At 39.0% G+C, this 12,631-nt stretch overlaps 1 protein-coding gene across 10 annotated transcripts in view; it reads right to left on the bottom strand.

Annotated features, from left to right (window-relative positions):
* ank2b (ankyrin 2b, neuronal) overlaps positions 1 to 12,631 on the bottom strand; it is a 94,445-nt gene that overhangs the window by 20,480 nt on the left and 61,334 nt on the right. For 9 of the 10 annotated variants that reach the window (XM_025057200.1, XM_025057224.1, XM_025057232.1 and 6 more), the window contains 10 exons: positions 12,216 to 12,370; positions 11,925 to 12,136; positions 11,058 to 11,262; positions 10,170 to 10,266; positions 9,851 to 10,079; positions 9,602 to 9,727; positions 8,371 to 8,493; positions 8,044 to 8,070; positions 7,324 to 7,345; positions 266 to 4,717 (listed from right to left, as the gene is read on the bottom strand). In XM_025057200.1, the coding sequence (XP_024912968.1) occupies positions 266 to 4,717; positions 7,324 to 7,345; positions 8,044 to 8,070; positions 8,371 to 8,493; positions 9,602 to 9,727; positions 9,851 to 10,079; positions 10,170 to 10,266; positions 11,058 to 11,262; positions 11,925 to 12,136; positions 12,216 to 12,370 (5,648 nt within the window). The remainder of the gene's footprint in view (positions 1 to 265; positions 4,718 to 7,323; positions 7,346 to 8,043; positions 8,071 to 8,370; positions 8,494 to 9,601; positions 9,728 to 9,850; positions 10,080 to 10,169; positions 10,267 to 11,057; positions 11,263 to 11,924; positions 12,137 to 12,215; positions 12,371 to 12,631) is intronic. The other variant, XM_025057223.1, reaches the window with a different exon arrangement.

Consider the following 12,631-nt stretch of genomic DNA (forward strand, 5'->3'; position numbering starts at 1 on the left):
GAAACGTTCCAGAACTAAATCTAGAAAACGCATTAGTTTTAATGATGGCTGACGCATTACAAAATATAAATATTTTACTTGCTAACTTGCATGGAGCCTTTAAGTCAATCTTGAGATTTTCTACACACAAAGAAGGGAAGAGACGTTACAAACGAAAACACAGCAGGAGACAAAGCAACAACTACAAAAGACAGGCAGCAACTTTACAGTTAGTGTACTATTGTGGTACAACAAATAGAGAATAGCCCCTTTTACTGGGGGATACCTTGACTTTGGACTTTATCATCTGGAATTCGCTGCATCTGTGTTTCAACAGGGTCATCCCACTGAGGTCTAATCGGAAAGATGTCTCCTGTGGGAGGAAACTGCATCTCCAAGAAATGTTCTTTTTCCATAATTAAAGGGTCAATGAGACTGCTCTCATCATCTGAGTTCGCCGCTGCAGCCTCTTGTTCATTTTCCTTTTCTGCCTGTGCCAACCTTGCCACAACTTTAGCTGCCTCATTGCTTATTTCCTCAACAAACTCAAGAGACTTTTTGCGTGTCTCAGGTTTCTCCTTAGTGGATGCTGAGGAATGAGACGCCTGTGCATTTTTTCCTCGGACTGGCAGCCTGGAGTAGAAGCCTTTCGATTTTGCTGACTCAACACTCAATGGACGGCCTTGTTCTTTTTTAGCAGTAGGCCTGCTGGATTCGCCCTCACAGAAGCTCTTGGCTTTGGAAGAAGGTATCTTGGTTTTGACGTCCACAGAGGGACCTGCATCTGTCTCAGATTTTCTCCTCGTACCTTTTTTGGCAGGAACCTTCAGCTTTTTATCTTGAGTAGTTTCAACACGTCTGACAGCAGAATCAGCCTTAGGAGTGCTGGCCTTGATGGGAATTCTAGATTTTGAGTCAGATGTAAAGGAAGGCTCTTTTTTAAGACTGGATGAAGAAGAGGTTGCAGAAGAGGGGGATTGGACTGTGGATTTTGCCCTATTTTGATTTACTGATTTGGCTTGTGTTTTGCCTGGAGCCTTTTTTACACTGCTTGTACTTTGTTTTGGTTTTTCTGTTGGTTTGGGAGTTTCTACTACAGACTGTGGCTCTTCTGGAGAGGAGTCAGAAGACTCCTGTCCTTGCTCAGAGTAAATGGGTCTAGTAACTGTAGTTTCTGCTGTCTGTACTGTAATCATCTGTTCACAGATACTTGTGTCTACTTCGAGTGAAACTTTATTTACAGTTTCAGTTTTATTGTCTACAATTTCTTTAGATGTCTGCTCTTTCACTGTAGCTGAAATTCCCATTTTAGGGATTTTAGATTTTCCTACATCAAGTTTGGTGCCTGTGTCATCACAGTCAGGAAGAGACTCAATTTGAGAATCGCTCTCATCTTTTGATTTTTCATTTTCCTCAGTCTTAATCTCTAGTGTAAGATTTAGGCCAACTTCAGGTTCTGCTGCTGATCTCTTACCTTCTTCCCTTGTCTCAAACAAGAGCGGCTCTTCTAAAGGTTGCTCACCAAACCGAAAAAATGCAAAACCACCCCCCTCTTCCTCATAACTTCTTTTAGTCATGTCAATGGCACCACTACGGGTCATTTCAAAGAGCTTTCCTTCTTGGAACAGAAAAGGGTTGGGCTCACTGGTAGGAGTGCTCTCTTCTGTTGGTGTTCTACCAGGTGTTGTATCTGGAGAGTCCTGTCGAGACTGACGGCCTACCACTAGGTTCAGTATTTTCTGTTCCTCCTCGAGGACACGAGCTGCAAAATTGGCATCATCCTCCCGCAAGGAACACCATGGATCATCTGCCTTTGCAGTAACACCTTTTGACTCAGTTTTGGGGTGACCAGGTGTCTCACCATCTTCCTCCGTGTCATCGTAGATATTAACCTCTGATTTGCACATTCCCTTTGACTGGTTTGAAACAAGTTTAGCTTCTGCCTCTACTGTTTGATCCTTGGGATGGTCATTTACTTCATTTGTTACCTCTCCGATCAGTCTCATTGTACAATCCTCTTTTTTCCAACGACTCTCGTTTTCAGTAGCTGATGCATCGTGAGTAATGATGTTGCTAGACTCTCTATTAGATTTGATAGATGATGGAAGTCTCTGGTCCAGAGAGGTCTCCAGCTGTATTTCAGAAAGGGGCTTGTCTGAGACAGAGTGAGGTCCCTCTAAAACGACATTGGCTGCCATTGTCTTGATCTCTTTGTTGGGGGTTCCTTCATGCAAACCTGCTGAAAAAGGAGAGGGAGGTTGTACTTTAATATGGGGATCAGTAAAAAGAGTTATCTGTGATTCCTCTGTGGCTTTGTTATGCCCACAATCACTCTGTGATCGCCTTTCAGTTGTGGGTTGTGATGTTTTATTAGTTTCATCTCCTATTTTGGTATCTGTTGAGGCCAATAGATCTTTTCTAGAGTTCTTTTTGCTCTTTTCTTCTTCTTCCATTTCATCAAATGTTTTTATTTTGGCTGCCATCTTAAACATTTCCTCGTCTGGGGTAATTTTTCTCTTAGCTTCATGGCTCTCTGATGTGTCCTCTTCTTCTGCATCTTCAAGGATGGCGTATGGTTTGGATGTAATAGAAAGAAAGGTCTGATCAGGGTGTCTAGGGTTTACCTCATAACTTACCTCTTCAGAACTAGGAGTATCAGGGGAGAGGGGACTCTTACCAGAACTCGTCATCTGAGATGTCTGCTCAAAACTGTCATCGTCAGCACTAGCCTCGTAGTCGCGAAGCAGCCTACCACGTAATGCATCTTGAGGGACTTCTGCACATTTGGTGGGCTCTGGTTGGCTTCCAAGTTTACTAGGTGGACCTAGTGATGATGGGAAGAGGGGGTGGCTTTTTTGCTCAACGGGGCTACTCTCTAAGGAGTCATGTGGCGGTGATTCCTTTGTTGGACTAGGTTCAATGGAGTCTGGAGACCTATGGGAGGAGTTGTCTTCCATAAGAGGACTACCGTCTAGTGAGTCTCTATGGCTTATTGTCAATGATTCATCAGCTAATGGACTGAGACAATCTGAGTCTTGTTTTAAAATCAGTTCTAAGCTTTCTTTCTCCTGACAAGATGATCTATTGTGTGAACTCACAAAAGATGGCAAAGCTAATTGGGGGTCAGGGCTATCATCATCACTAAGAAAACTTTCTACAGTCTCTGAAATTCTTTTTGTTAGCTTTTGTGGCTTTGATGGCTTGGACTCACTTGTAGTGTGGGCATCGGCTGCCTCCGTGGAAGATACAGGTAGGGTAAGTTCTGTAGGTAGTTGGTGAACTGTGGCCACTCTACCAGAGTCTCCAGACTTCTCTGTGTCCTTACTTTGTTTTGGGGCTGTTGTGGAAGTTGCTGATGTTACTGTCTCCTGTCCAGTTTTGGGAGACAAACTCTCAGGGCTTGTTCCTGGTGTGGCTAGACCCTCGTGTTTGTAGCTTTCCTCCGAACTTAAGTGAGGGGTTCCATCTCCAGAACTTGCACTAAGTGATTCTGCAACAGCCTCATGTTTAAGGCTGTCAGGGCTGTCATCAAAGCCACCGTTCCCAAAGTCTACCATTTCGCTTGGCTTTGAATGCACAGGAGCAGCAGCTTCCGCATCTTTGATAGCATCCGTCGGAGCTGTCTCTTTTTTAGATGGTTTGGAATCCATGGAGACTTCTCGCTCTGACGGAGTTACTGCTTTTTTAGTGTCGGATTTTGCAGTTTTCTCTGATTTTGATGTTTTTAGCTCAAAAAGCCCAGACTTTCTTTTTGAGGGATCCTGCCCCGTTTGGAACGCTTGCATCAGCTCTTTAACTGACATTGTTTCCTCAAGTTTTTCAGGTTCTGCTTTAGGTGATTTGGAGGGGGCTTGTTTTCCTTTAGGGCTTTCTTTGGCTTTTGTCAAAGATTTTCCTGCAATAGGCAGTTGAGAAGGCTTGGTTCCAGTGCCCTTTTTGCTCTTTTGCTCTGCTTCTACTTTCTGTTGTAAAGCTTTGACTTTGTCTTTAATTGACCCAATTGGAGTTTCTTCAATAACTGGGGAGACCGGAGAAGCTGGGGTTCGGGCTGCTGGAACACCTAGGAGGGTACCTGTCTCTTTTGTTTCCTCTCCCTGATCTTTTCCCTTTTTTCTGAATGGTTTCTTAACATCACCAGTAGTTTTTTCATGCCCTTTGCTTGGAGAAGCTGCTTTTGCACTTTTGCGCAGTACAACATCAGTAAACCTTTCTTGGTTGGCTGATTCTTTCTTAGCCTTCATTTTAGGAACTGCTGGTGCATCCAAGAGGTATTCTTTAAGATCGCCACTGTCCTTGATGCCTTTAGGTCTTGGGGAGCCTCTATTGGTTCTGATTTCCCTTAAGACAGGTTCTTGATTTTCTGAAGCTGTCATTGCTTTGGCTTCTTCTATCTCAGTGTCTGAAAGAAAAACCCATTCTTCTGACATCCTTGCTAATTTTGCTGGTTCTTCTGCCACCTCACCCTCATAGGTACCACTTCTCAGTATTTCACTGACTTTTTCTAGGTCCTCTTTTACTTTCTCTAAGTCTTTCTCCATTATTTCTAAGGGTTCCCCAGAAATGTCCTCAGTGCCCTTTTCCAGACCACATCCTCCTAAGGAAGGGGACTTCACTGTAGAGTCAGCAGTCAAAATGGCAGTCATCTTGATCAAATCTTGTTTCATTTCTGACACGTCAGATAGGAGGTCTGGCTCCCGAATCAGCTCTGTTTTCAGGGCTGATGATCCCGTCTCTTCATCTTCCATACGGAAGAAGAACAAGTAAGGAGTAAATAAAATCAAAAAATCAAATGAAAGGGGATAGACAGTGGAAAGAGGTCAGGACAAGATTGGAATACACTGCAGGGATAATAGGTCAAAAGATTCACAATGGGTTCTTCATTAGGGCAATAATGAAATAGGGTGTATCACTTCATGTCTCTAGGAAAAATAATAATAAATGTGGGAAAAGATATGAGCAGGAAATAACTTGCTTGAATACTCATCACTTTCACACTCAAAAGACAGAACAATAAAACAAAGCTAACATATATGAAAGCTATACCGACAAGGACAGTGTGCAACACAAAGACAACAGTGTGAAACAAACATGTACAATAAAAAAGGAAACAACAAATAAAGAAAGAGGCATCTCAAGATTGCTCAAAAGTATGGCAAAATCAAACAAAAAAAAACTACCCATGATTCTATCTGAGAAAGCCAGTGATAAACAATAACATTCGTAAAAGCAGTATTTCCCAACCTTTTCAGAGTCATTGCACATATTTAACATTAGAGAAAATAAATATATAAAATGAAATACAATTATCTTCTAGTTTCAATTTCTCACTCAGTATTAAACCCTGGCCAGTTTATCCAAAAATAGTTACATCGAAGGCAACTGGACGGACGGAGGTTTCTTGAAGACGTTTCACCTCTCACCCAAGAGGCTTCTTCAGTTCGGAAGAAGTTCTGAAGAAGCCTCTTGGATGAGAGGTGACATGTCTTAAAGAAACCTACTACAGTTGCCCTTGAATTAACTATTTTTTGGACAAGATGAACTGGATGACTGAGAACCTACACAGACCTGGCCAGTTTAGTTAAACACGACCTTGATGTGCTTGAAGGAATTGAAGAAAGACCCACACAAAGACCTTTAACAGCTCTGTGTCTCTGTATCAGTCAACTGTCAACTGTTGCCAGCTAGTGGAAGTGTGTAATTATTTAAATATTATTTAATTATTCTGGATTTCGCTATCTTACTAACAGACAAGAAATAATTTATAGTAAATTTATAGTAAACAGTGGTTGGGAGTCACTGCTTAAATGAAATAATTTGACAGAGTATTTTTCCTACTGCAAAGCAGAGTTTAAAGAGTGTGATGAATGCATAAGGAACTACAAAGTGCTATTAAGCAGCGAGGGGAATATCCTAATTCCCCTAACTTCAAGTAAAAATAAAATGAACACAAAAGAGGAAAAAAAAAAGCTCAAGTAAAAATAAAATGAACACAAAAGTGGAAAAAAAAGGTAAGTTGTAAGTTGCGGTTATGAGGAAATAAAAGCAAAGAAGAGAAGGCTAGCACTACCGAGCCATAACACACAGACATACAGACACACAAGCACACGCATACACATGTAAGTAAGGCAAGTTATTTCCATGCAAAGAAAAAGGGAAGGTGCGGGGGAGGGGTGAGTGGATTCAGAAAAGGTTTGGGAGCAGTAATTGAAATGTAATTTCGCGATTTATCAATATCGAGTATCAATATCATATAAAATATACAAAAATGTCAACCTTGGTCTGTATCTAAGGTCCATCCAATTAAATGGGTTTCAATTTTAAAAGAACAATGTGGGCAATTTGTGTATAGTTAATCTTAACATCACTACCTGTTCAAGGTAAAGAAAGGGGCTGTGTCGTTGGGGAAGATTTGCGATATCATTAGCCTAGAAGACTAGTAGGTGGGATTCTAGTTCAGTGGCCTCTAATTTTCTGCAGCTGCAAAAACCATTCTCAAATGTCAATTCTATATGGAAGTAGGCAACAATTATTATGCCTTTAAAACTTTTTTTTTAAATGCTTATATTTATTTTAAGGTCAAAAACATTGTAGTCTTTTTTTGTTTTGTTCTACACTGATGACTACCTATTATTGATGCACGCCAATAATAGGTAGTCATCAGTGTAGATCTGAGGTTCGATTTCTTGGATAGCGAAATGAGAAAAGATTCATTTCTATGGCAGTGTAAGTTTTTAGCCTGAATGTCTGAATTGTTAAAGTACTCACACGCATTTGTTACTTAACTTTCCCTTGGTCCATGTTGGAGGAATTACAATGGTATAACCCAATTCATTGTGTACCACCTGCCAGTCTTTTCAATCAGTGCAGATTTTAGAGGCCACTGTTGCATTAACATCACAACAGCATGAAGTATTGTTATGTTTGTGTACATACGTAGATGGTGGTGTTTTAAGTTTTCCCTATCTGTCCGATCTCAAATGATGAAATGGAAAATGTTATAATAGATGAGGGATTATGGAGTGGGTTAAAACAAATTTTTTAAAAAAGCCCTGAGAAATAAACAGATCATTGACATGGGATTGGTGTTTGAATGACAAGACATATAGTTGAAGCTTAAAGGACTTCTCTAAAACCCTAGTAAGTTATGTTTAGCAAAGTTAGCCTTGGATGCATGAAAGGTTAGATACCACTACTTTGTTATTATTGACTAGTTAACTAAGGGCATATACTTGCACACAAAAATAAAATAGAAAAGTTGGTCTCAGTGCATGCAGTATTATAACAGCGCAGTCAAGAACATTAGTAAATATTATAGCGAAAAGAAGAGAGAAAAAACAGTCTTACCTTTTTCTTGCATTCGGTTGGTCTGGAAAAAGAAACAAGAGGAAAGGAATCACAATCAGTCTTCTTTCCTAAGCTGCATATGTTTTATTAAAAACTTCTATTTAAGGTAAAGATCGTATGTGATGTGTAAGGAAGAATATTGTTATTAAAAGAAAATGTTTCAAATAGTTTGCCTCAAACTCAAAACAAATATTCAGAAAATTATGTTTTCCAGAAAAAAAAACTCAAAATAAATAATAAATCAGGAAATATGTCACTCAGATAAACTCAAAAACTACTCAAATTTATTATAAAAAAAAAATCCTCAGAAAAACAGAATAATTCATTACAAAAACAGAAAGTCACTTTAATTTATTTTTATTTTATTTTATAAACTGGTTGTTTTGGGTTGTTTTTTTAAGTAGATAAATAAATAGCTAAAAAGCAAAAAAAATATTATGAAAATAAATTACCTAGACAAATGGAAATATTATTTTGAAAAAATCAATTACTTAGACAAACAAGTCGAAAAAATAATTTCCTCAGAAAGAAAATACTCAAAAATAGTCCAAATAAAAGGTTGTGAGGTTGGACTATAGGCTTGTGAGAAAAAAATTAATTATTTTTTTGCACTACATTTTCTATATTAAGCATTTGTGGTGCAACAGTGGAAAGGGAACAGATGCAGAGCTGGTGAGTGGAAAGGAGGCTGGGGAGCAGAGACTGAGTTTTTTTTTTTACCTCTTCCTCTTGGTCTGAATCAGATTCCTTTAGGGAGCAAGAAGCAGCAAGAAGCAGAGAGATGGACAGATAGAAAGAGACACGTTAACGGGAGAGAAAGACAAAGGGACATAGAGGTGTTACCGTGGCAATGAAGACAACAAGTCAGTATGATTTTAGGGAAAGTCAAAGCAGAATTGAATCCTCACATTTATATGTAGTAATACTGCCGTGGAACATTATTGGGTTTTACATAGGAAACACCAAATGAGAAAATGAATGAAGGCATACACAGTATGGCCTGGCTTACAAGCACAGGAGCAAGTAGAAGAATCAAGAGATACTCACTCTGCAATATGATGGGAGAGTGATGTTGAGGTTACATATGGCTGTTTGGGCAAGTGACCTGTAGTTTCTCGGTTCTTTCATGAAGGACAGTCGACCACATGGATCCTGAGTGTTGTCTCTGATCTGATGAACAAAAACATTCCGGTAGCAAAAGGTGAAAAAATATATTTTTTTATCTGTAAAATGTTTTTGTATCTAGTACTAGTCTGTGGACTTGTAGTTTTTAAGTTAGTAATTAAGGATGTAAGGTTATTTGGATATATACTTCAGAAAACAGCAATTGATAAGTGTTATTTTTTCCTTTCCTTGGATCCTCTTTATGTCATTATTTAAAAAAAAATCTTTAATAATTATAATAGTAAATGGCATTTGAGCAAACATATTAGATAAAATATAATTATCTCTCTATTAACTGAGAATCATAACAGAAATGATAGGAAAAGTAGAAAAGGTGAGCTTTATTTAAATATATATATTAATCTGCAACCTAATAAAAAAATTGCTTTTGACTCCTGACCCACAACTTGAGAAACACTGGTTTAAAGTGCTGTTGCTTACTTTGATGAAAAGTGCCAGTCGATTCTCCTTGAAGGCGAAGAAGCTGAAGAGATGGTGCTGGCCACTTTTGGTGAGTGGAACCAGGTTCCCGAAGCACTCTGCATAGATAGGTTTCCCTTCTAGGACCTGAAGGGGGATCAGAATAATGACGTTGGTAACAAATAAATAAATAAACACAACTTCTGGAATATAAAAACTTGTTTTTTAAATATTTTTTGCTATATAAAAAACAGAATTGCTATATATTTCTTGCTATATAAATTATTATTATGTTGTATATAAAAAAAATTTGGTGTATGTATTTACTGCAAAGTATTTGGTACTTTTTTTACCACGTTGCTACTTACCACAAGTAGCTTCTTGCAATTGTGATTACATGTTAACAATTATTTGTTATAATTTCTATATAATCTGTTATTACCTGTTATCTGTGATACAAAATAAGATAATTTGCCAAAAATGTTAGCCCAACGAAATGTTATCCTTATGACTTACCTATGACATATTCTAATGACATACTATTCTTCTTACGCTATGACCTACTATGACTGTACTTTTTTGTTATAGTGAGCTTTATTTAAATATATATATTAATCTGCAACCTAATAAAAAAATTGCTTTTGACTCCTGACCCACAACTTGAGAAACACTGGTTTAAAGTGCTGTTGCTTACTTTGATGAAAAGTGCCAGTCGATTCTCCTTGAAGGCGAAGAAGCTGAAGAGATGGTGCTGGCCACTTTTGGTGAGTGGAACCAGGTTCCCGAAGCACTCTGCATAGATAGGTTTCCCTTCTAGGACCTGAAGGGGGATCAGAATAATGACGTTGGTAACAAATAAATAAATAAACACAACTTCTGGAATATAAAAACTTGTTTTTTAAATATTTTTTGCTATATAAAAAACAGAATTGCTATTGCTCACCTCTACATCTCTGCTGCGAGCCACCTCGGTGAAGTTCTCCTGCTGCTCCAGGGTTTTGTCAATTTTATCGTCAGTCATGCAGAAGCAGCGCAGACGAGCCTCGATAGGATCGTGGGTCTTGGCAAAGATGACAAACTTGGCCATGTAGGGAACACAAATGATCTCCCGGTAGATCTGAGTGGAGAAGGCCACCGACTCTTGGACTTGCCGACAGTCGATGAGCCAGAACCTAGAAATCAGACGTGAAAGTCATTATTTAACAACCGTTGCTTTAACACTGCTGCGACATGTGCGTTACGGCACGTCAAGTCTGAGTTACCTTGCAGACACGTTGGTGGTGAATGAAACACAGTCATTGGTAAAGGTTAAAGGAGTGGTGCCTGTTATATCCTCCCACTGGGCTGGTGTGGTTCCACCTGCATATGGACAGACAACACATAAATGACATTTTACCGTAATTTCTGGACTATAAGCCCCTACTTTTTTCACATGCTTTCAACCCTGCGGCTTAAACAGCGATGCGGCTAATTTCTGTATTTTTACGGGCTAACGGAGTTCATACTACTAGCGATCAATGACTTTTCTGGTAGGCTACCGTGTGTTATACTAGTAGCCTATGTCTGTCTGTGCTGATAATAAAGACCCCAACTTCCCCAGAGCTAATGCTAATGCTCACTAAGTCTCCCTTGTGCATTCCAACTACGGTTGGGGCTCTGAAGCAGGAAAGAGCTAACGTGTAACCAGCTGTATTACAAACACTGTTCAGAAAAATAAATATCCCATGTTACCGCCTGCTGCCAATAAATGTATTGTTATTTTTTCCTTTTTAAATTTAGTGGGTGCGGCCTATATTCAGGTGCGCACTATAGTCCGGAAGTAACGATAATTTTTTAAAACTTATTTTACCAGGAATAACCCCATTGAGATACATAACCTTTTTTTGGATTTTGTTGATAGTAGTTCCAGTTAAAACAAAACACAAATACAGCGAATGTCCTGTGACTATTACTTCCAAGGAATCTTCTATTGGGTTCCTGAATCCTATTCCATCAAAGGTATACTAAATCTAGTATTTTCAGAAAGGATCACTGTAATCAATTAATATAAAGAGTCTCTCTGCATCAAAGGTATACTAAATCTAGTATTTCCAGAAAGGACCACTGTAATCAATTAATATGAGTCTATCTATATTCACACTTTCTCTAACCTGTGATACTGCAGAGCAGTCGTAATGTGGGCGTGTCCCCTCCAAAACCGTTCAGGGCTGGGTCGGAGTTGCTCTTCGGAACAGGGATGGTCATGGTGATGGGTTTATGGAACTTTCTTCTGCGGGGCTCCAGGGTGACGATGGGACTGAAGGTGGCCCTGTTACCCAAGAGCTTCCTCGCTACATCGATATTAACAGGCTGGGCCTGGAAGAGGTAAGTCGCCACACAATTTTACCTTGCGTTGTCATTTTAGAGGGCACAAAAAAACTTTCATTGTACTTGCATTTTTTTTGTTTTTTTTTTACATAAATATGCACACAATATGAGCATTAAATATAAATAACTTGTATCAAGTATTTTTTGACCACTGATATTTTAAATCAATTGCATTAAACCTGTTATGTATCAGAATAATATTTTCATATTAGGAAAATACAGCTTGTATGATAAAGTATTTCAGCCAATTTTGAGTTTCAAAAAAGGTTGTGTAATATATTACTACACATGTGATGCTATTTTAATGAAACTCTATGCAGATGATTCCCGACTTCCCTCATTCTTTGATTGACATTGACTGACAAAACACTTCAGGAACGTTTGTATTACCTTTAAATTACCTTTAGGTTTTTACAGTCCTTTTCATAAATTCAAAGTTTGAATTTAAAAAAAAAAAAACACCATTTTCAAATATATTTGGTATCTCAGCACTCAATTAAAAAAGTAAACATCAATAATGCTACACATCAGGATCACACACAGGTTTCTTGGTCTGCAAGTAACCATTAGATGACCAGATTAAAATGATTGAAAAAAAAAGAAACTTTATGAATCAGTACAGTGCGTGTTTATGAATTTTTGCCAAATACCTGCAGTCCTACTCTGATCCTCTTAGTGAGCGCTCCTTCGGGAAAAACTGCCTGCACTTGGGGCACCACTGTGCTGCTGAGGATTCCTCCCTCCGGACCAATCAAATTACTGTCCTGCTTGATGCGCGAGACCACCGCAAAGTACTGCGGGAAATCCCTGGTAATGATGCGACAAATACGCCTCTTCTCCAGCTCCTCCGGTGGGTCCAACTCTGAAGGACGACAGTTGATAACAGAGGGTTACAGGTGACAAAGGTTCTGAAGACTTCACTGGTGAACAAACAGACGGACCTTCATCCATGCCGTTGAGTATCTGGTTGAGTTCCTCCTGGGTGTGTTCACAGTGATGCTCTTTCCAACTTTCTCCAGTCTCGCTGCGCAGTATCACCAGTTCCCTCTCTTTGCCTCGCAGTGCAGCGAAGTGAGGGATTTCCACGATCACAGGACTGGAAGCAAAGGGCAAAACTAATGGTCACAAGGAACAACAGCATTTTTAGCCACACATTTACACCACAGGAAATAAAAACCTCATTAGTGACTTGTTGGACAACTTCACTGGAAAATACTAGGTTTTTACCTGATAAAAACATACAATGGAATTTCTATGATTATTAAGATTTTTGCGCAGTTGTCATTGCCAATCATATCAATTAATGGCGTAAAAAAGCATTGTTGTATTTATTTTCTTTTTTCTTTCTTAATAGCAT

The sequence above is a fragment of the Cynoglossus semilaevis genome, chromosome 1 (assembly GCF_000523025.1).
Source record: "Cynoglossus semilaevis isolate Cse_v1.0 chromosome 1, Cse_v1.0, whole genome shotgun sequence".
NCBI classification, from domain to species: Eukaryota; Metazoa; Chordata; class Actinopteri; order Pleuronectiformes; family Cynoglossidae; genus Cynoglossus; species Cynoglossus semilaevis.